This window comes from Bradysia coprophila (genome assembly GCF_014529535.1).
Source record: "Bradysia coprophila strain Holo2 chromosome X unlocalized genomic scaffold, BU_Bcop_v1 contig_473, whole genome shotgun sequence".
In the NCBI taxonomy this organism is placed as follows: domain Eukaryota; kingdom Metazoa; phylum Arthropoda; class Insecta; order Diptera; family Sciaridae; genus Bradysia; species Bradysia coprophila.
This window is the reverse complement of record NW_023503340.1, coordinates 693,319-715,085: the sequence shown is the minus strand read 5'-3', so window position 1 is coordinate 715,085 and position 21,767 is coordinate 693,319. Positions and strand designations below refer to the sequence as shown.

Sequence of the window (21,767 nt, the reverse complement as noted above, 5' to 3'; positions counted from 1 at the left end):
CTCATGTGAAGGTTGACGGTCAGCCAGTTTTAACCTTTAACGGCGTTGAGATTAATGTTTTTTCCTCGGTCAAATGTCTCGGCTTGACTCTTGATCAGTTTGTGAGTTGGGACGAGCACATTTCCAATTTGTGTTCGATTGTGTCCAAGCGAATTGGAGTACTTAAGCGTCTTCGTTTCTTGCCTAAAAAGATCCTCCGCCTGATATACTTTTCTACTGTTCATTGCCATTTGACGTATTGTGTTGGCGTGTGGGGTTCTGCCAAAAAGTCATTGATTGAAAGGCTTCACGGTTTGCACAAGAGAGCGCTAAAAGCCACCCACCGATTGCCATTGAGATACCCATCTGAGCGTCTTTTTAGCGAGCAATTTCCGAATGTATTAACGGTACAGCGAATGTACGAATACGTTTTTTGTTGCATCAATGATCTGAAACATCACTCGCTGCAGTTCTCGGACAATCTTAATTGCTACCAAACAAGGTATTCATACTTGCTGAAGAAACCTAAGATTTCGTCGAACTATGGTAAAACGTTGCCTGCTTTATTATTGCCTGCTAAAATAATGGCCTTCCGCCAACGATCAGAAATTCACTTACCCTCAATCAATTTTGTCGTTCATTGAAAGCGTATTTACTGACGCGACTCGATTCTAATTAAATTAAATCAGCTGTAAACGAAAATCACGATCGAATAAAGAGCAAATATCATTTCTATCTGTTTAAGAATTTAATATGAAGATTTAAGATACAACCATCACCTCATGGTACTTTTCGCCTTGCTAGCTGTCCTTGTTGTCTAGATTTATATCAACTTTATTAATTTGATTTTATGTTAAACTGTTGTAGCTCCTTAAAATTGTAACGCATACTGGAGCTACGCTGTGTGTTTAATGTAAGAAGTTTTTTCGTGGAAATGAATGAAATTGAATTGAATTTTTGAATTTTCTCGATTTTCTCGCTTTTCTTGAATTTTTGCGAATTTCTTGAAATCGTTTCTCAAAAGAAGGACTATAGTAGATAACAATGCACCGAATGAAAAGCGTGTTCATTTCTTCTTAGATTAAATTTTATTGAAAATCTAAATTAATTAATGGGTGGCAATCATAAAAATTCTTTCTTTTTTCTTCTTCATTTTAAATACAAAAATATCACATTTCTTTGTTTAATTTATAGTTAATGCTGTACGCAGGATACACACGCTATGTATATAAATATGTGCATAGGTAGATTACTCTTGGCCCGCAAAAGAGAAAAAAAGCAAATAAAAATCATCGACCGCTGTCATTCGGAAAAATATCATCGAATCGTTGAATTAATACTTTGATTAACGTATTTTTCCGGATAAGGTCACTGGTTTCAAAAGTGTCGTTGAATGTTACGGATGATGTGAACAGACAGGCACCCCACACAATCGACAAATTCGATGCATTCATCAGATTCTCTTTACTGTTAGCATCCACTCTGAAACATTTTGATTGAAAAATTTATTTTGGGAATTTATTTCGATTGATCGGAAATCGATATGTTGCAGTTCGGATCGCATACTTGACTAAATGACGCAGCAGATATTTCAGCGTCATCCGTGAATCGATTGCTATTCCATTTATTTCCTTTCCAATTGTTTTCACACTCTCTTCGGTTTCTAAACGGATTGCAAGCATTTACCGGTAATATAACAGAGGTTTGATGAATATAGTGTTTGGATGGTTGAGCTTACCTAAATTGTTCGGAAGATTGCGGAATATATCGATTGGAATGAGATCCGTTTTCATTTCACGGAAGAACTGTTTCAGTGAGCCCGTTATGGTGTGCACATCTTCATCCTTCAGTATGGAATATTTGGAACCTTTCTTTGGCTTCGTCTCGTTCATCTAGGCAATTTAGAATTCAATTTATACGTCTCACAGCGATGAATCAAAACGTTTTGTGTCCTCACTTTTTTCTTAATTTTATCGATGCTTTCCTTCTTCCCAGACGCTCGGTAAATTCCATTGGTAACTAGATTCTCCTCATTTTCAATTATGCCAATGCATTCCACGACAAACTTTGGAACATTCGGATGTTGATCATCCTTTTCGATTTCGTCCATTTCGACGCCGTAGATTAGGTGACCTGGAACCTTTTTCGCTTCCATTATTTCAACAAGATCTGATTTTTTCTATGGTAAACAGACAAACAAAAAAATTTAAGAAAAACTCGAAAATTCCGAAACGATTTACACTGAGCATTTACTTTATACGACACACAATGAACGCCTGGGTCTTTTGAATCAGCGCTGGCATTTTTCGCTCTGAAATTTAGAAATAATTTATTCGAATAAATAGTAGCGGGGACCTCGGCGCAATGCATGTATTCGAGACGCAGAAAAGAATTCTATCAGAAAGTAATTAAGAGATTCAACAATTTCAATTCAAACATTATCATCCAATCCACATCAATACTACGAATCGTACACTGAAACCTGATTTTCAATTTCTGGTCCGAACAAACAGGTCCGGTTTCAGGTATGTTTCAAGCACTTCTTTCGACGCCCTCAGCATGTAATAGTATTTTACATAACTCGGGATAAAACGAGCCATCAGAACAGTCGGAGCATTTGCTGCGACTGAGCCCCGTACAAACCCGTATATCTATTGCGTACGTGACCCTAGTGCGTCTGTCACCCTACTTTGACCGTAAGCCTATTGCGCCGGTTAAAGTAGTTAAAGTAAAATTGTTATGTAATGTGTACATCTTAGAAATTGCGCATAGCGCAATTACGAAGCCCCGTACGACGTTCCTTTCAAATGAAACAAAAATTTCAAATCGCCCTAAAATTTTAATTTATTGAGTATAAATACACATAGGACCTAGTATCGGCCTCAGTCCGAGGATCCAAATTTAATTTTTTTTTTCAACTACATTCTATTCGGCCTTTGATTACCTTCCAAATGAAACAAAAATTACGAAAAACGGATGAAATTTGCTCGAGTTATATGTAAAATACACATAGGGCCCTAGTAGCATTTCACTTCTAAGGCCCTAACTCACGGTCCACTCACCCGATTTTAAAAAACTTTTTTTTCCTGGATTGGTATTGACAATACCTATCATTTGCCGTGTCATTGACATTTCCATCGTTTATTTTGCCATAAATATCACCAAAAGACCTTAAATCACTTAGGTGGCCCTAACTCACGAAGGGCCGACCCGAATATGCCCATCTTCGAACTTAGCCTCACTATTTCGACTATCTTTCAGGAAAAAAAAGAATTTTTGAAATCGGATTTGATTTACTCAAGATATCGACGTGACAGACGGACAGACGGACAGACAAAATTTTTATTGCAGATTCGTCATCTATGAACATAGGCAAACACTTTGCCCTTACCGTCTGCTTCGAATTCCATCAATTACACACGGCATCGTAATCCTATAAGCCCCTTTGTACTTCGTACGGGGCTAAAGATGAAAAGTATCGTTTTCGTGTGTTTATTGTTCTCGGCTTCGCCTCGGATCAACAAAATTCAATCAAAAACTCTACTTTTCAACTTTTTTATCCTTGAATGAAAATTGAATATTACACCGGACCCACGAACTGTTTGTATCAAAAAACGATTTGTCGGACCGAAATATACTTACATATCAATACGTCCGAATTGAACTGAAATAGAAATTCAATTAATTTGATTCAAAGGACAAATTCGATCAGTTTTCTATTACATTTATCCAAAAATCCTTCTTTTCTGGTGGGCGTAATGATAGGCGAACTTTCACCATTACCGGTTTTTATGATGTCAATGGGTGCCGACACAATTTCTTTTTCGGATTGTTGCTGTTTCAATGCCCTTTCCGTGAAAAATGACTCTGGAATGTTCTGGAAATAAAATTGTTCACATCATCGAATGGCGAATTGATTTGAAGATATTGCGAGTGCAAAAATTAATTTTTGTTTAAATTGATAAATCAATTCAATTTGAACGACTTAATTTTCAATCGGCAATGCAGTCTTTAAGATGAAAAGACAATCGTGAAAAATGGTTGAAAAATTGACCCATGCATTGAAAAGTGTTGACATAAAATGTACGAGGAATCTATCAAATATTTTTAAGGTAAACAAGAAAATTGGTTTAGGTTTGAAAAGCATAAGGCTCGGAACGGGTTCGGGTTGACCTGATCAGTTCAGGTTATGACCCGAACCGGTCTTAGACCCGAACCGGAGCTAAGACTTCGGGTTCAACCCGAACTTGACCCGAACCAGAATTTTCGATTTCGGGTTCAAACCGAACCCGACCCGAACCCGCAGTTATTCAACCCGAAAATTGTACACTAAAAAATGCCAAAAATTTCGGGTTAACCCGAACCGGACCTAATTTATTTGAAGATCTCGGGTTCAGGTCAGGTTCGGGTCAAACCCGAAATGGAAATTCGGGTTCGGGTCAAGTAAGGGTTGAATAACTTCGGGTTCGGGTCGGGTTCGGCTGGAACCCGAAATCGAAAATTTAGGTTCGGGTCAAGTTCGGGTTGAACCCGAAGTCTTAGTTCCGGTTCGGGTCAAGATCAGGTTCGGGTTCCGGTCTGACCGAACCCGACCCGTTCCGAGCCTTAGAAAAGCATGTAAAATCAATTTCAAATGAAAAGTGTCGTTTTCGTGTGTTTATTGACCTTGGCCTCGGATCAACAAAATTTACACGGAAACTTTACTTTTCATCTTTTCATCCCTAGTCATGTAAAGTACTATTGATGTAAACCCAGTGACTATTTTTGAGAAATGTTTTGAGAATTCTTTGAGAAACTTGAGAAATATTTCTTTAAATTTCTCAAAATTTTACAATTTTTTTTTCTTATTCAGTAAACCTGATACAAACGCTGATTCTTCTAGGTATTTTTCATGAATTTTGCAGGGTATTACAAACTGTGTACTAGCCTTTACGAAAAAAAAATTCCCCCGTATGACGAGCGTAGAGGTGTGCACCGCCGATTTTACGCCGGCGCGCCGCCGATTTTTTGCTAAATTTTCGGCGCGCCGCCGCCGAAAAATAATAGCTCACGCCGCCGCCGCCGCCGATTGTATTTTCGTCGCGCCGAAATTTTATACGTTTAGTGCTTTCAGAAATTTTAATGGGCGACAATAAATATAAACTTAAATTGAAAAATCTATACAAAAGTGTGTGCCTGAGTACATGTACAAGGTTTTAGCAAATGTTTATCGCTCTTAATTTATAAGTCAGGTTTCTATATGCTGCTATGTTTCTATATGCGTAGAAAGGAGTTTTTTGTTAAAAATTTTTTGTTGAAACTTTGGGTTTTTCTTCTTACTTGCACTGATTGTCCTGAAATTTCGACGACATGAGTATCGGCGACTTCCTGAAGAAACGGCGAGTAGTCGCCGTTTCTTCAGGAAGTCGCTGTTTCTTCAGGAAGTCACCGTTTCTTCAGGAACTCGCCGTTTCTTCTCGTCGTTTCTTCAGAAAGTCACAGTTTCTTCAGGATGTCGCCGTTTTATGTAAAAAGCGGTGACTTTCTGTGAAAACGATGACTTCTTGAAGAAACGACGAGAAGAAACGGTGAATTCATAAGAAATAACAAGTTCCTGAAGAAACGGCGACGGAAGGTTCTAATCGTTTTTTCAGGAAATTACCATTTCTTCTCATCGTTTCTTCGGGAAGTCAACGTTTCTTCATAAGGCCAAAAACCAAATTCTATCGTCTCTATACATGAAGTGCAAATTCTATCGTCTCTATACAGAAAGTCGATAATAAGCGATTTGGCGGTATCTTTTTGGCAGTAACTTTTTGGTTGTTGAATAGTCTTGCTGTAATAATCTTTCTGTATTGAATACCAACCATAAGGAAGTAATCCCTTTACGAATTTTCATTGTACATAAACAGCGTTTTAACACGCCGAGCGATCCGGCCCATTGCCCCGGAGCGAAGCGGAGGGCCGCAATGCGAGCCGGGCGCCGGAACGGTGTCGGTAACTTAGGAGTTAATTTTTTTCTCTCGCATCGTGTCATAATTAGTCACATAAAAGTGTTTTAAGACGCCGAGCGATATGTTTCTGTGTTGTACTTGAGTTTTTTGATTTCTCCATATAAAAATGTATGTAAAATTCAGAAAAAGGCAGTAAAGCACAAAACAGAAAATGTGTCGGTTTTCAAAATTCAGGGCGTGTATATATAAAAAATGACACAGACTAATTATGACACGATGCGAGAGAAAAAAAATTAACTCCTAAGTTACCGACACCGTTCCGGCGCCCGGCTCGCATTGCGGCCCTCCGCTTCGCTCCGGGGCAATGGGCCGGATCGCTCGGCGTGTTAAAACGCTTTTTATGTGCAATGAAAATTGGTTTTCATGTTGTAAAAAGATGAATTCTGTAGTGATGAACTAAACTCCTTTACGTTACATTTCGTAAAAGGATGAATTCCATAGGAACCAACAAAACGCCTTTACGGCGAGACGAAAATTAGAGTTGATTTGGGATCTCAATGTCAGCTGAATTAGTAATCTTGAGTTGAGATTGTCAACTGAAGAATTTCTTGAAATCGAAATTTCATCTCAAATCAAGAATAAGCCACTGTACGTAGATTTTATTCATTTAAAATAAAATACAAAGCTTTTTATTTTATTTGTTTTAGTTGCTTGCAATCAGAGATTGAACGGTGAGATGCGTTGCTTCTGAAAGTCGTTGTTTCTTCTCGTCGTTTCTTCAGGAAGTCGACGGTTTCGAAGAAACGGTGACTTTCTGAAAAAATGGTGACATGTAATGACGGCTCTTCAGATTTTCTGATGAAACGGTGAGAAGAAACGGTGACTTCCTAAAGAAACGGTGACATCCTATAGAAATGGTGACTTCCTGAAGAAACGATAACTTCCTGAAGATTCGACGAGAAGAAACGGCGACTATAGTGGCCGGTTCTTCTCGTCGTTTCTTCAGGAAGTCACCATTTCTTCTCGTTGTTTTTTCAGTAAGTCACCGTTTCTTCAGGAAGTCACCGATACTCATGTCGTCGAAATTTCAGGACAATCTTGCACTGTACGACGGTGATTTTGTTTCTGATGCTACGATAGGGTTATCTTCGAAGTAGCTTTCTATAACGTATCCTATTTCTATCAGTAGATGGCAAGTGTTTTATGCATATTTTTAAATACTTCTTCTTCTTCTTTTTCAGCCTGTTTCTATCCACTGCTATCCATTGCCATTTGCTGCCAGTTTGTACCTGCAATATTCTTAATTCCGTTTGTCCATCTCTCTGGTGGTCTACCTATAGCTCGTCTTTTATATGGTCGCCATATAAATACTAGTCCAAAGAAAAAGTTTGCTGCTGTCTTGGGAAGGGTATCGATGGATACTACTGAGGATGGTCAGATCACGCTGGCCCGAGACCGCCATCGATACCCGAGGTCGAAACAGCATTTGTCTTTTCTGTATCCTCACTTAACGTGAACTCTTGGGTACGTTACTCTATTTTCTGTGCATATAAGAGGAAGAAGAAGGAGAACAAAATTCAGTGAATCAGTCAAAACTACTGTAATTGTAAAGTGGCAAACTTAAGACCTTATGTGGAATTTGGGTGGAAAATGGCGCAAATCACGTGTTTTAGGAATTTATAAAGTGGAAAATCTTTCCGGTTTCAAGTTTTTTCGTCAAAAAGACGAGACACGGGTATCTTTATTTTCAATTTTTAGCTGCTTTATTTAAAAAATTTGGGAAAAAAAATCATTATGGCGTAGTCTATGCACTTATTACTTATAAATTTAAGTTTATCTAAATCTCTTATTTGCGAAAACCTTCTACTACGATCTCACTCCTTCATCGAAGATGGACTAAAGGCAACGGGAACGGTTATTGCATAAATCGAAAGATAATAGTAGTGAGTTTGCGTAAATGACATAAATTATAAGTTGGAAATAAGAAGCCTGCAGAACATCTGGTATGAAGATGTGACTTAAAATTTCCACATTATAATTTGACTTATAGCTTACATGTCATTTACGCAAACTCATTAATCATTCTTGGATTCATTAAATTAGATGTTTTCAAAATAATAGGTGATTGTACATTGTACACAATATAAAAGGTGAGATACGCCTCAGTTGATTCCCCTTGTATAAGTGGTTGATACTTCAGATTACAAGATAGTAAGATTTCAGTGTTCGGAAAAATGATTGCGCACGCTCTTTCAAATGTTTTTGCATTATTTTCGAAAGTTTAGATTTTTTGTAAATTTATCGGCGCGCCGATCGGCGCACCGCCGCCGACTATAAATTTCTTCCGGCGCGCCGCCGCCGATCCCTTACCAGTCGGCGCACCGCCGCCGACTATTTTAAGATCGGCGCACACCTCTAGACGAGCGTCGGAGGGTTTTGTGTCTTGAGCGGCTGTCCACTAGGAGGAGGAACGCGCGTGTGTTTTTCTTGTATGATGTGCTGAAGGCCAGAGTGAACTCGCCGAAGTTGACTACGATATTTGAATCGTATCGTCATATCCCTGACCACCCATACGGTTTGCGTCACTTTAATGTTTTTCGTCCTCCACGCCATAGAACGCTTTATGGCTATCATGAGCCGATTGCTGAGGCATGTAGAGAATTTGAAAGATTTACAGACGTTTTTAGAACCAGTGATTCTCGTGAGATTTTTCGTTCCAGGGTGAAGTCCTCCTCACGATGAAGGATCGTTACTGGCTATTCTCGTCGTTGCAGCAACTCATGACACACAATTCATTCGTACTACAAGCATAAGGTGGATTGCAATTTTGACGGGTCGACTGGGTTGCTTCCACTTCCGGTTTGCTTCTTCGTGCTACATCACAGTTAATCGATGTTGGCACCGTAATGATTTTATCAGTCTGATTACTTGGTTTTGTAAATTCTGTAATCTTTTGATAAATAAAATGTTTCAAATCAAATCAAATTAAAAAAAACTTTTTTTTTCCTGAATTGGTATCGACAATACCTATCGTATGCTGTTTCACATTTCCATCGTTTATTTTGCCGTAAATATCCCCAAAAGACCTTAAAACACTTAGGTGGCCCTAACTCACGAGGGGCCGACCCGAATATGCCCGTCTTCGAACTTAGCCTCACTACTTCAACTACCTTTCAGTGAATAAAAAAATTGAAATCGGATTTGATTTACTTAAGATATCGACGTGACGGACAGACGGACAGACAAAATTTTTATTGCGGATTCGCTATCTATGAACATAGGCAAACACTTTGCCCTTACCGTCTGCTTCGAATTCCATCAATTACACACGGCATCGTAATCTTATAAGCCCCTTTGTATTTCGTACGAGGCTAAAACTCTTGAGAACCACAAAACGGTGCATGCTCCGCCGGGCGGAATTAGACAAAGTTTACTTATACCCTTCCAAATCTGTCATAAGTGTCACATTCATTAAAATTGACGGAGTATTGGATACTCCTTTATAGTAAAAAAAAGTTTATTGGAAAAAATCGGATCTTCTGGAGATGTTTCACTTTTAATTTTTACTTTTAAGGCCAGGTGAAGGTGTTTACTATCCGACTGGAAAATCCATTTTCCAATTCAAATTAAATTTAAACGAAGTTAGTTCCATACTTTTTCACCACAAAGAACATGCGCGATCACAAAAAAGTCAAAAACTGCCGGGCCAACGGAACCACTTTTTCTGAAATTGGACTAAAGAAAAGTTGGGAAAAAGTGAAACAGAATAGAAATAAAAGCGAAACACATAGAAACACAATCGTAGCATGAATTGAAAGTAAGAAAGAAATAAAACCAAACGCCAAAGATAGGCAAAATGTCGAGGGAAACCAAAATGATAAAATAAATTTTGGTCGTTAGTTGAGATACATGATAACTGTGCGAAATTGCTCAACCATTTTTATGCTTTAAAAACGTGCATGAGTTGAAGAAGGGGCTATTTTTAGTACTTTGCTTTGGGTGCTTCGGATAAACGAAAATTAACTTGTACTCTTAAAATGCACTCAATGCAGTGACCATTTTTGGAAAATCATTTCCACAAATTTCTTTCTTAATTTTTCTTACATTTTCCCATTTTTTTTTGATATTGGGAAAATGTTTTTTTAAAAATGTTCCATCTGTTGAGTGCACTTAAAGAGTTGAAGCTAATTTTCGTCCGACGAACCAAGAATAGCAATAGAAAATTTGGTGTACCAAAATACCAGAGTATTTAATACCATTCATAATAAAAATCACCTGGCATGTCCTTGGAACACTGTGGAGATGAAAACTCACATGGTTACACTGTCGTAATGGTCAAAATGATAAGCGTAAGAACCCACATGTATGGGCATAAAGCCGGCGATGTGGAATTCGTGCTTAGTAAAATTTGGCAGTAGAACCTCAATATCACATTTTCCCGCTACTCACACAACCAGGACCTTCTTTTGAGAATTTTTTTCTCAAATTTATCGAATTTCTTGAAATTTCTCAAATTTCTTGAAATTTCTCAAATTTCTTGAAATTTCTCAAATTTCTTGAAATTTCTTAAATTTCTTGAAATTTCTCAAAATTCTAGAAATTTCTCGAAATTCTTAAAATTTCTCTATTTTTTTATGAAGTTTACGGGATGAATATTTATAATGTAAATTACTTTCAACGTGATTGGCTTGTAATGAGAAGGTAAAAAACTTCGAAAATTACACTCAAAAGGCAACGCTAATATTTTCTTCCTAACTTCCCAACCTCAAAATTGAAAAATACAATAATTTAAGAGAGCAATTCATCTTCGTGCCAGTGGCATCAGAAACCACAGGTGTTATCGGAAAACTTGGTCTTAAATTATTGAGAGAAATCGGCAGCAAAATTACAGAAGTTACAAAGGAAAAACGTGCAACAAGCTACCTTTTCCAACGGTTAGGAATCGCAATTCAACGCGGGAATGTTGCTTCAATTTTAGGTACAATTCCGCCATCCAAAAATTTGAATGAATTGTATTATCTGTAAATCCGATTTTTATTAAAAGTGAAATAGATCGAATTAAGTAAAAGATTTGGTGGAAAAATATTCCAGAATAAAAATATATTAATTACTAGAGTGTTGATGATAAGAAGGTGGTCTCTGGACTGTTTATAGACCTGTCCAAAGCGTTTGACACAGTTGTCCACAAGCTGCTTCTCATCAAGTTAGAGCGTGCTGGGGTGAGGGGTGTTGCACACGATTTGATCAGAAGCTATCTGACCGATAGAAAGCAGTGCACGGTGTGTAATGGAGTCACTAGTCCGTTGGTTGATGTGACGATCGGTGTTCCGCAAGGTGGCGTCCTGTCACCTTTGCTTTTTGTAGTGTTCATTAACGTTTTTTTCAAGCTGCCGATCCATTCCACTCCCTTCGGATTTGCCGACGATACGAATATGTTCGTCTCTTCTGCAGTCGTCGCTCAAAACGTTTCCGATCTATCCGAAGACTTGCGGGTTGTTGCTGAGTATTTCCGTTTGAACAAGCTTACTCTCAACCTGAATAAGACGAAGCTGGTTCACTTTCGGAAGCCTCATGTGAAGGTTGACGGTCAGCCAGTTTTAACCTTTAACGGCGTTGAGATTAATGTTTTTTCCTCGGTCAAATGTCTCGGCTTGACTCTTGATCAGTTTGTGAGTTGGGACGATCACATTTCCAATTTGTGTTCGATTGTGTCCAAGCGAATTGGAGTACTTAAGCGTCTTCGTTTCTTGCCTAAAAAGATCCTCCGCCTGATATACTTTTCTACTGTTCATTGCCATTTGACGTATTGTGTTGGCGTGTGGGGTTCTGCCAAAAAGTCATTGATTGAAAGGCTTCACGGTTTGCACAAGAGAGCGCTAAAAGCCACCCACCGATTGCCATTGAGATACCCATCTGAGCGTCTTTTTAGCGAGCAATTTCCGAATGTATTAACGGTACAGCGAATGTACGAATACGTTTTTTTGTTGCATCAATGATCTGAAACATCACTCGCTGCAGTTCTCGGACAATCTTAATTGCTACCAAACAAGGTATTCATACTTGCTGAAGAAACCTAAGATTTCGTCGAACTATGGTAAACGTTGCCTGCTTTATTATTGCCTGCTAAAATAATGGCCTTCCGCCAACGATCAGAAATTCACTTACCCTCAATCAATTTTGTCGTTCATTGAAAGCGTATTTACTGACGCGACTCGATTCTAATTAAATTAAATCAGCTGTAAACGAAAATCACGATCGAATAAAGAGCAAATATCATTTCTATCTGTTTAAGAATTTAATATGAAGATTTAAGATACAACCATCACCTCATGGTACTTTTCGCCTTGCTAGCTGTCCTTGTTGTCTAGATTTATATCAACTTTATTAATTTGATTTTATGTTAAACTGTTGTAGCTCCTTAAAATTGTAACGCATACTGGAGCTACGCTGTGTGTTTAATGTAAGAAGTTTTTTCGTGGAAATGAATGAAATTGAATTGAATTTTTGAATTTTCTCGATTTTCTCGCTTTTCTTGAATTTTTGCGAATTTCTTGAAATCGTTTCTCAAAAGAAGGACTATAGTAGATAACAATGCACCGAATGAAAAGCGTGTTCATTTCTTCTTAGATTAAATTTTATTGAAAATCTAAATTAATTAATGGGTGGCAATCATAAAAATTCTTTCTTTTTTCTTCTTCATTTTAAATACAAAAATATCACATTTCTTTGTTTAATTTATAGTTAATGCTGTACGCAGGATACACACGCTATGTATATAAATATGTGCATAGGTAGATTACTCTTGGCCCGCAAAAGAGAAAAAAAGCAAATAAAAATCATCGACCGCTGTCATTCGGAAAAATATCATCGAATCGTTGAATTAATACTTTGATTAACGTATTTTTCCGGATAAGGTCACTGGTTTCAAAAGTGTCGTTGAATGTTACGGATGATGTGAACAGACAGGCACCCCACACAATCGACAAATTCGATGCATTCATCAGATTCTCTTTACTGTTAGCATCCACTCTGAAACATTTTGATTGAAAAATTTATTTTGGGAATTTATTTCGATTGATCGGAAATCGATATGTTGCAGTTCGGATCGCATACTTGACTAAATGACGCAGCAGATATTTCAGCGTCATCCGTGAATCGATTGCTATTCCATTTATTTCCTTTCCAATTGTTTTCACACTCTCTTCGGTTTCTAAACGGATTGCAAGCATTTACCGGTAATATAACAGAGGTTTGATGAATATAGTGTTTGGATGGTTGAGCTTACCTAAATTGTTCGGAAGATTGCGGAATATATCGATTGGAATGAGATCCGTTTTCATTTCACGGAAGAACTGTTTCAGTGAGCCCGTTATGGTGTGCACATCTTCATCCTTCAGTATGGAATATTTGGAACCTTTCTTTGGCTTCGTCTCGTTCATCTAGGCAATTTAGAATTCAATTTATACGTCTCACAGCGATGAATCAAAACGTTTTGTGTCCTCACTTTTTTCTTAATTTTATCGATGCTTTCCTTCTTCCCAGACGCTCGGTAAATTCCATTGGTAACTAGATTCTCCTCATTTTCAATTATGCCAATGCATTCCACGACAAACTTTGGAACATTCGGATGTTGATCATCCTTTTCGATTTCGTCCATTTCGACGCCGTAGATTAGGTGACCTGGAACCTTTTTCGCTTCCATTATTTCAACAAGATCTGATTTTTTCTATGGTAAACAGACAAACAAAAAAATTTAAGAAAAACTCGAAAATTCCGAAACGATTTACACTGAGCATTTACTTTATACGACACACAATGAACGCCTGGGTCTTTTGAATCAGCGCTGGCATTTTTCGCTCTGAAATTTAGAAATAATTTATTCGAATAAATAGTAGCGGGGACCTCGGCGCAATGCATGTATTCGAGACGCAGAAAAGAATTCTATCAGAAAGTAATTAAGAGATTCAACAATTTCAATTCAAACATTATCATCCAATCCACATCAATACTACGAATCGTACACTGAAACCTGATTTTCAATTTCTGGTCCGAACAAACAGGTCCGGTTTCAGGTATGTTTCAAGCACTTCTTTCGACGCCCTCAGCATGTAATAGTATTTTACATAACTCGGGATAAAACGAGCCATCAGAACAGTCGGAGCATTTGCTGCGACTGAGCCCCGTACAAACCCGTATATCTATTGCGTACGTGACCCTAGTGCGTCTGTCACCCTACTTTGACCGTAAGCCTATTGCGCCGGTTAACCCTATAAATTCATTTCTTTTTAAAAAAATTTTTTGGGATTCAAAATCTTGTGAAAGATGCCTACAGGATGCAGCAAAGATGCAAAGGGATGCAAGCTGGGACAACAGGTATCCCAGTCGGTCTCATCGGGTTAAAGTAGTTAAAGTAAAATTGTTATGTAATGTGTACATCTTAGAAATTGCGCATAGCGCAATTACGAAGCCCCGTACGACGTTCCTTTCAAATGAAACAAAAATTTCAAATCGCCCTAAAATTTTAATTTATTGAGTATAAATACACATAGGACCTAGTATCGGCCTCAGTCCGAGGATCCAAATTTAATTTTTTTTTTCAACTACATTCTATTCGGCCTTTGATTACCTTCCAAATGAAACAAAAATTACGAAAAACGGATGAAATTTGCTCGAGTTATATGTAAAATACACATAGGGCCCTAGTAGCATTTCACTTCTAAGGCCCTAACTCACGGTCCACTCACCCGATTTTAAAAAACTTTTTTTTCCTGGATTGGTATTGACAATACCTATCATTTGCCGTGTCATTGACATTTCCATCGTTTATTTTGCCATAAATATCACCAAAAGACCTTAAATCACTTAGGTGGCCCTAACTCACGAAGGGCCGACCCGAATATGCCCATCTTCGAACTTAGCCTCACTATTTCGACTATCTTTCAGGAAAAAAAAGAATTTTTGAAATCGGATTTGATTTACTCAAGATATCGACGTGACAGACGGACAGACGGACAGACAAAATTTTTATTGCAGATTCGTCATCTATGAACATAGGCAAACACTTTGCCCTTACCGTCTGCTTCGAATTCCATCAATTACACACGGCATCGTAATCCTATAAGCCCCTTTGTACTTCGTACGGGGCTAAAGATGAAAAGTATCGTTTTCGTGTGTTTATTGTTCTCGGCTTCGCCTCGGATCAACAAAATTCAATCAAAAACTCTACTTTTCAACTTTTTTATCCTTGAATGAAAATTGAATATTACACCGGACCCACGAACTGTTTGTATCAAAAAACGATTTGTCGGACCGAAATATACTTACATATCAATACGTCCGAATTGAACTGAAATAGAAATTCAATTAATTTGATTCAAAGGACAAATTCGATCAGTTTTCTATTACATTTATCCAAAAATCCTTCTTTTCTGGTGGGCGTAATGATAGGCGAACTTTCACCATTACCGGTTTTTATGATGTCAATGGGTGCCGACACAATTTCTTTTTCGGATTGTTGCTGTTTCAATGCCCTTTCCGTGAAAAATGACTCTGGAATGTTCTGGAAATAAAATTGTTCACATCATCGAATGGCGAATTGATTTGAAGATATTGCGAGTGCAAAAATTAATTTTTGTTTAAATTGATAAATCAATTCAATTTGAACGACTTAATTTTCAATCGGCAATGCAGTCTTTAAGATGAAAAGACAATCGTGAAAAATGGTTGAAAAATTGACCCATGCATTGAAAAGTGTTGACATAAAATGTACGAGGAATCTATCAAATATTTTTAAGGTAAAACAAGAAAATTGGTTTAGGTTTGAAAAGCATAAGGCTCGGAACGGGTTCGGGTTGACCTGATCAGTTCAGGTTATGACCCGAACCGGTCTTAGACCCGAACCGGAGCTAAGACTTCGGGTTCAACCCGAACTTGACCCGAACCAGAATTTTCGATTTCGGGTTCAAACCGAACCCGACCCGAACCCGCAGTTATTCAACCCGAAAATTGTACACTAAAAAATGCCAAAAATTTCGGGTTAACCCGAACCGGACCTAATTTATTTGAAGATCTCGGGTTCAGGTCAGGTTCGGGTCAAACCCGAAATGGAAATTCGGGTTCGGGTCAAGTAAGGGTTGAATAACTTCGGGTTCGGGTCGGGTTCGGCTGGAACCCGAAATCGAAAATTTAGGTTCGGGTCAAGTTCGGGTTGAACCCGAAGTCTTAGTTCCGGTTCGGGTCAAGATCAGGTTCGGGTTCCGGTCTGACCGAACCCGACCCGTTCCGAGCCTTAGAAAAGCATGTAAAATCAATTTCAAATGAAAAGTGTCGTTTTCGTGTGTTTATTGACCTTGGCCTCGGATCAACAAAATTTACACGGAAACTTTACTTTTCATCTTTTCATCCCTAGTCATGTAAAGTACTATTGATGTAAACCCAGTGACTATTTTTGAGAAATGTTTTGAGAATTCTTTGAGAAACTTGAGAAATATTTCTTTAAATTTCTCAAAATTTTACAATTTTTTTTTCTTATTCAGTAAACCTGATACAAACGCTGATTCTTCTAGGTATTTTTCATGAATTTTGCAGGGTATTACAAACTGTGTACTAGCCTTTACGAAAAAAAAATTGTTTTCGTTTTCAAAATGTAAATCAATTTCACTTTTCATATCGCGCACACACACACACACACACACACACACACACACACACACACACACACACACACACACACACACACACACACACACACACACACACACACACACACACACACACACACACACCCTTTTCTTCAGGTTTTCCAATCAATAATTGATGATGATACCTCCAGTACGAATAGCGCATGGTGTAACATTTCCTTTTTCACTATATAAACGTGGGAATTACGCGCCCATAGCTTCAATTCCTCATTCATAAATTGAAACAAAATCACATTCAAAAGTCTCAGGTCATATCCGGTGCTCGCATTAATTTGCTAAGTTGCGTCAACCTCCGGAAGAACCCAAAAAATTTTGATATTTCGAAATAACATATTGCTGTCACGACATATCAATGGATGTAAGAAAACAAAGTTTTAGGCCGAAAAATGTCTTTACCTTATACTAGGGAGGTAAAATTGTTCTTCCGCCCCTAGGGAAGACTCTTTACTGCGCTCGTAAGGTAAAGCCCAATACACGGAATAGTACATTACTATGCAAGGGAAGTAAAGTGATATCTCGCATCCAGATGAGAAAAAGTATCCGAGGGCGGCAGCCCGAGGTACTTTTACTCATCGTGATACGAGATATCACTTTATTTTCCGTGTGTAGTACGACGTTTTACTATGCGAGTGGTGTAAAGGTTATTGCCTATACATGTAATAGCCTTATTACATGCACCAGCATAGTAAAATAATTTGTTATCTCGTATCACGATGAGTAAAAGTACCTCGAGCTGAAGCCATCGGATAATAATTATACTCATCTTGTATAGTAACCGACTAATTTTATGTGAACTCAACCCGCAACAGTAATTTAAAGTGAAATTGAATTCCATTGTGGTCGGAGTCAACCCTTTTGTGATAATCAAACGTCTTGCTCTATTCAACTTACCAAATCCTCTTCGTCTTCTAAGTAATTCACATTCCACAACATTATTTTCCACGCCTGTACAGGACTGGGTAATGGAAACAGACTGCTTTCGGTTGTTGTCGTCTTTTTCTGACTGAAACAAAATCCGTCCTCTTCAACGATCGGACTCAGTTGACCGCCACATTTCCGTTTGTAATCGATATAACCGAATTCCCGATCCGTCTCATAAATCATTTGATTCAATTTCGGCTCATTGAAATTGTACAATATGCAAACACTTTGGTATTGATCTTGACCGCGAGACACATTCTTGTTGCCATAATCATCGACACATAATTTCGTTGAATATGCAAACTCATCATCCAACTCCCACTCGCCGATATCGTCGTCAACGCCATCCGATTGTGATTCAAAACAAACATCAGCTAGATCCGATATGTAATTCTCGTTCGCATATCCGACGGTTTGGAATTTCCAAATCGGCTGGTATATATTCTCTGCATCATTGCAGTAATCCGCGTCCGGCGATTTATTATTCATGGTGTCGATGAAGGTAATGGACTTTCGATGTACGGCTGCTGGCAGAGATGTGTTTACAGTTCCTTTGTGTTTCCGTTCGAAATCGGTGAACAGTTTTCGCAATTGGCTGGATGGTTTCGATTTTTCAAAGTCTTCCAGCCGTCGTTGACAGTCTTCGGGCTCTGTAATTTTTGGCTTAACTTCGAAGTCGTTTATCTGCTTTTTCACTAAGTCGTAGCATAATTTCATTGGCTTTTCAAAATCACTAAATTTACTTCGTCTCGATTTGGCACATTTTACTGGATTCTCGGCAATGCTGTTGGCGCTTCTGATAAACGGTTTGGTGAATTTTCGATTTCTCGAAATGTTATTTAAAAACGTAATAAAGTCACAATCGTACGTTATCACGACCCGGTTTAAAGCAATCGAAAATATTAAACGATTCAATGATAACAGTTTCGTGATTATTTTCTTTCGTTTCTTTGGTGTATCTGCTGTGTGGTATGGTAGTAGTAGGGCGGTCACTTTACTAATGACTGGCACTAATGTTTCCGATGTTGTTGTTTTTTCATCGATAATATCAACTATTGCACTTTGGAATTGAAAGTTTTTGGGTCGAAGAAATGAACGACCAATGGGAAATTCTTCGTTCACGTGTTGTTGGTCATCCACATAGTTCGATGACTCACCATTGTGCGATGGAATTTCTGTCGACTGCGTTACTGTCGTTGTTGCTGTTGATGATTCAAACAAGTCGTAGTGGTTATCCTTTACCACCACCAGTATTGGTTCGTATTGTTTTTCCTCTTTGAAATAGATGGCTTTCCTCTTCGACTGATTTTCCATTAGACTATTTTTGAAATCTTCAATTTTATTTAAATTAAATTCACTTTCACCCGTCAACCTTCCGTTCGAACGGCGATAATTACAACAACTATTGAAACTATTCGACGGAATACACTTAACATTGTACACAGTCTCCTCGTTGTAATCGTTCGTATGTTTTTTCAATGATGTCAACCAGTATATCAACGAATTATCAGTGATGTCATTAAATGCAGGAGATACGGTTGAATAAATAAACGTTTTCAAGTTCTCGTATATTGGCGAATTGTTGAAACTGGTTGAATGGAAATTAGTATTTCGGGATAGAAAATCACTGGACGGCGTTCGATGCGTGTAATTTAAATCACTTCCGAATGATCTAATGTTCGTGCGCTGCTTAAATGAACTGGTTAAACATTCTTCACTTTTTCGCAATTTCCCATACACATGAGTGCGTGATGACGAAAGATTCGACTTTAACCGACATATTTCATTCAAATCGAACGTTTTATTGGTCTTGAAGACACCACCGTCAACGTTATGCACAATTTCGATAGTTGGTGGTAGTTTACGGTTCGGTTTAGTTTTCGATTTGGTTTTCTGTCGAATGTTGTCGATTAGGCCACTGAATATGTTCAGTTGCTTATTCTTCCGGAGACTGCCATAAGTCACTTTCTTAGCACAATGTTCACACTTATCAGCACTGTATATTAATCCACATACTTCACATATATTTTCGTAAATATTTTCGTTTTTATACAATGGTAGTGGTGGTGTTGATGATAACAATATCGTTTCGTTGTTATTATAGCCGCATAGGTCACATGCGTTGCCCTTATGCTGCAAATATCCACAATTTTCACAAAATCTTTCAATATGCAAATTGTCGTTGAAAAAGCGATTTAACTGGAAATAACCGTCACTTTCGCCGGACCTGGTACAGAATGGGCTTTGAATATTCTTATTATTGCCTTGACAATCGTAATTTTTGTGCATTAACGACGACGGCACATACAAATCAGACTGAATTATATGGCCGTTGTTGCTGAAATATTTGTTGATGGTGTTATTGCCGTGATAGTTGTTTTCAGAATTTCTTGACATCATTAATGGTGTATCTTAGTTTCGATTTGTTTCGTACAAGTGCAAACATGTCATGAATTTATGATTCATAGAGGCGGTTTGTATGTTGTTGTTGTTGTTGTTGTTGGTTGTTTTTTTTTTTGTTCAGTTATTTGTCTGTTAAAATTCTTTTAGTTATCCCAAGTGTGGCCAGTCAGTACGCATATTTGATTGTATATATTATATAGTCGTACCGTTTCGTTATTATTAATTTAATGTAAAAAAAAGTATTCAACTTTAAACCGAAAACAATTTTGCGTATATTTCAGACACGTTCAGTTTGCTGAATTATTTGCAGATTATTGTACGATACTTCCGAGGACTGAAACTGTTTTCCGGCGCTTATATTTCATTCTGTTTTTGCGTAGATATTTGAATTGTACGGATCTTATATACGCTGTTGCTGGTGTACTTATTATTCCGTATTAAATTGCTAATAGAATTAAAATTTTTGATGCACCGAGTTCAAACTTCTTGATGAAACTAATTTAACATTTTATTTCAAGTGGTACAAACTACGCGTAACAACGAGATCATAAACTGAAAACTCTTCGAACTAAAAATGTAACATCATAACTACGTGATTAGTACATATATATATCTGTACATCATGCGTATACACATACAAGATATGTGTGACTTAATTGATAGCATCAAAAAATACTAATATGCACAGTATATAAAAAGATGTAGACAATTGCCATCATTGTTCGATATGCTTTAAGTTCATGAGATTTTAACAGGGTGATTAATGAAATCATATGGAACCGAAAATGTTGTTAGTGTTACGAAACAATAACAATTTTTACTACTCTTTACATATTAGACCACTCAGTGGCACTGAAAGGAAAATCGTTCTTGACATTAGGGCGTATCGAATTTTTAGAATTTTAAGAACCGCGATAGCCTGTGTGCGGAAAACGTAGATCATTGAAAACTAATTCCAGGCATATGGTTGATGGATCCGAAGGTGCCCGGGAAGAAGTCCCCCCGGACGACTTTAACTTTCAAATGGTCATAACTCGGAAAGTTGAGAGTATTTCTGAAAACAATGTTCTAGCAGGATGTAGAGCGTTAAAAACTCTACAAAACTGCCAAAGAAACCGATGGTCCAAAAGGTGTGTCTGTCGAGGTTTTCTAACATCGAAAGTTCGACATTTTCGTTTTTGACTTTTATTTCCTGAGAGACAAATTATTAAGTTTAGCTTTTGGCATGAGGTTGTAGAGGAGGTCGAGTACTACCAGTACACTAGGCATTGTCCCGGTCGGCGATCCATCCGAAACCACTTTTTCAACATTAATGAATGAACTTTTTAAGTGTACCCACGTCGCCCACGAAGCCAGTGCAGACACTGTAACCGGTGTTGCTGAGTCGAGGTAACCTTGGCCAGTAAGTGCACATAATATTCCATAACAGTAGCTGAACTCTTTTACAAAATATTTGGGATCTCGATGTAGCACATTATATTGACACGGTATACCACGAAGTTCAACCTTTTGTAAAAATATCGAAAAATGTGTATTTGCAACGAAATCGACTTCTTACTACTGTTCGTGGGTCAAATAACTAATTAAAACGATTATTTGTTGTTTTTCTCACAAATTTCACTTTCTCAGATTTTGTAGTACAAAATGTGCTACACCGAATTCTTAAATATTTTGTAAAAGAGTTCAGCTACTGTTATGGAATATTATGTGCACTTACTGGCCAAGGTTACCTCGACTCAGCAACACCGGTTACATTGTCTGCACTGGCTTCGTGGGCGACGTGGGTACACTTAAAAAGTCCATTCAAAAATGTTGAAAAAGTGGTTTCGGA

General features: G+C 37.9%; 2 protein-coding genes across 2 annotated transcripts; both read right to left on the bottom strand.

The window, feature by feature from the left end:
- Window positions 1–1,121: 1,121 nt before the first annotated feature.
- On the bottom strand, window positions 1,122–3,881 carry LOC119070110 (rho GTPase-activating protein 15-like). Its single transcript, XM_037174423.1, has 7 exons — window positions 3,703–3,881; window positions 3,622–3,643; window positions 2,233–2,290; window positions 1,937–2,158; window positions 1,718–1,871; window positions 1,546–1,642; window positions 1,122–1,461 (listed from the first exon to the last, which is right to left on the bottom strand). Exons 4-7 carry the CDS (start codon window positions 2,132–2,134, stop codon window positions 1,269–1,271), a joined length of 642 nt encoding a protein of 213 aa, XP_037030318.1. The 5' UTR covers window positions 2,135–2,158; window positions 2,233–2,290; window positions 3,622–3,643; window positions 3,703–3,881; the 3' UTR covers window positions 1,122–1,268.
- Window positions 3,882–12,601: 8,720 nt separating this feature from the next.
- LOC119070118 lies at window positions 12,602–20,036 on the bottom strand. Its single transcript, XM_037174432.1, has 8 exons — window positions 17,504–20,036; window positions 15,318–15,471; window positions 15,237–15,258; window positions 13,713–13,770; window positions 13,417–13,638; window positions 13,198–13,351; window positions 13,026–13,122; window positions 12,602–12,941 (listed from the first exon to the last, which is right to left on the bottom strand). The coding sequence occupies exons 1-8, from the start codon at window positions 19,931–19,933 to the stop codon at window positions 12,749–12,751; spliced, it is 3,330 nt and encodes a 1,109-aa protein (XP_037030327.1). The 5' UTR covers window positions 19,934–20,036; the 3' UTR covers window positions 12,602–12,748.
- Between the last annotated feature and the right edge of the window lie 1,731 nt (window positions 20,037–21,767).

Bases quoted from the DNA above. Each gene is read 5' to 3' on its own strand.
- LOC119070110 (XM_037174423.1), bottom strand. From the start codon at position 2,134: ATGGAAGCGAAAAAGGTTCCAGGTCACCTAATCTACGGCGTCGAAATG. The intron at 1,872-1,936 runs GTGAGGACACAA...TAAATTGCCTAG, and splicing joins TCGATAAAATTAAGAAAAAA to ATGAACGAGACGAAGCCAAA. The intron at 1,462-1,545 runs GTATGCGATCCG...AAAATGTTTCAG, and splicing joins CTGCTGCGTCATTTAGTCAA to AGTGGATGCTAACAGTAAAG.
- LOC119070118 (XM_037174432.1), bottom strand. From the start codon at position 19,933: ATGATGTCAAGAAATTCTGAAAACAACTATCACGGCAATAACACCATC. The intron at 13,639-13,712 runs GTAAATGCTCAG...TGTTTACCATAG, and splicing joins TTCATTGTGTGTCGTATAAA to AAAAAATCAGATCTTGTTGA. The intron at 13,352-13,416 runs GTGAGGACACAA...TAAATTGCCTAG, and splicing joins TCGATAAAATTAAGAAAAAA to ATGAACGAGACGAAGCCAAA.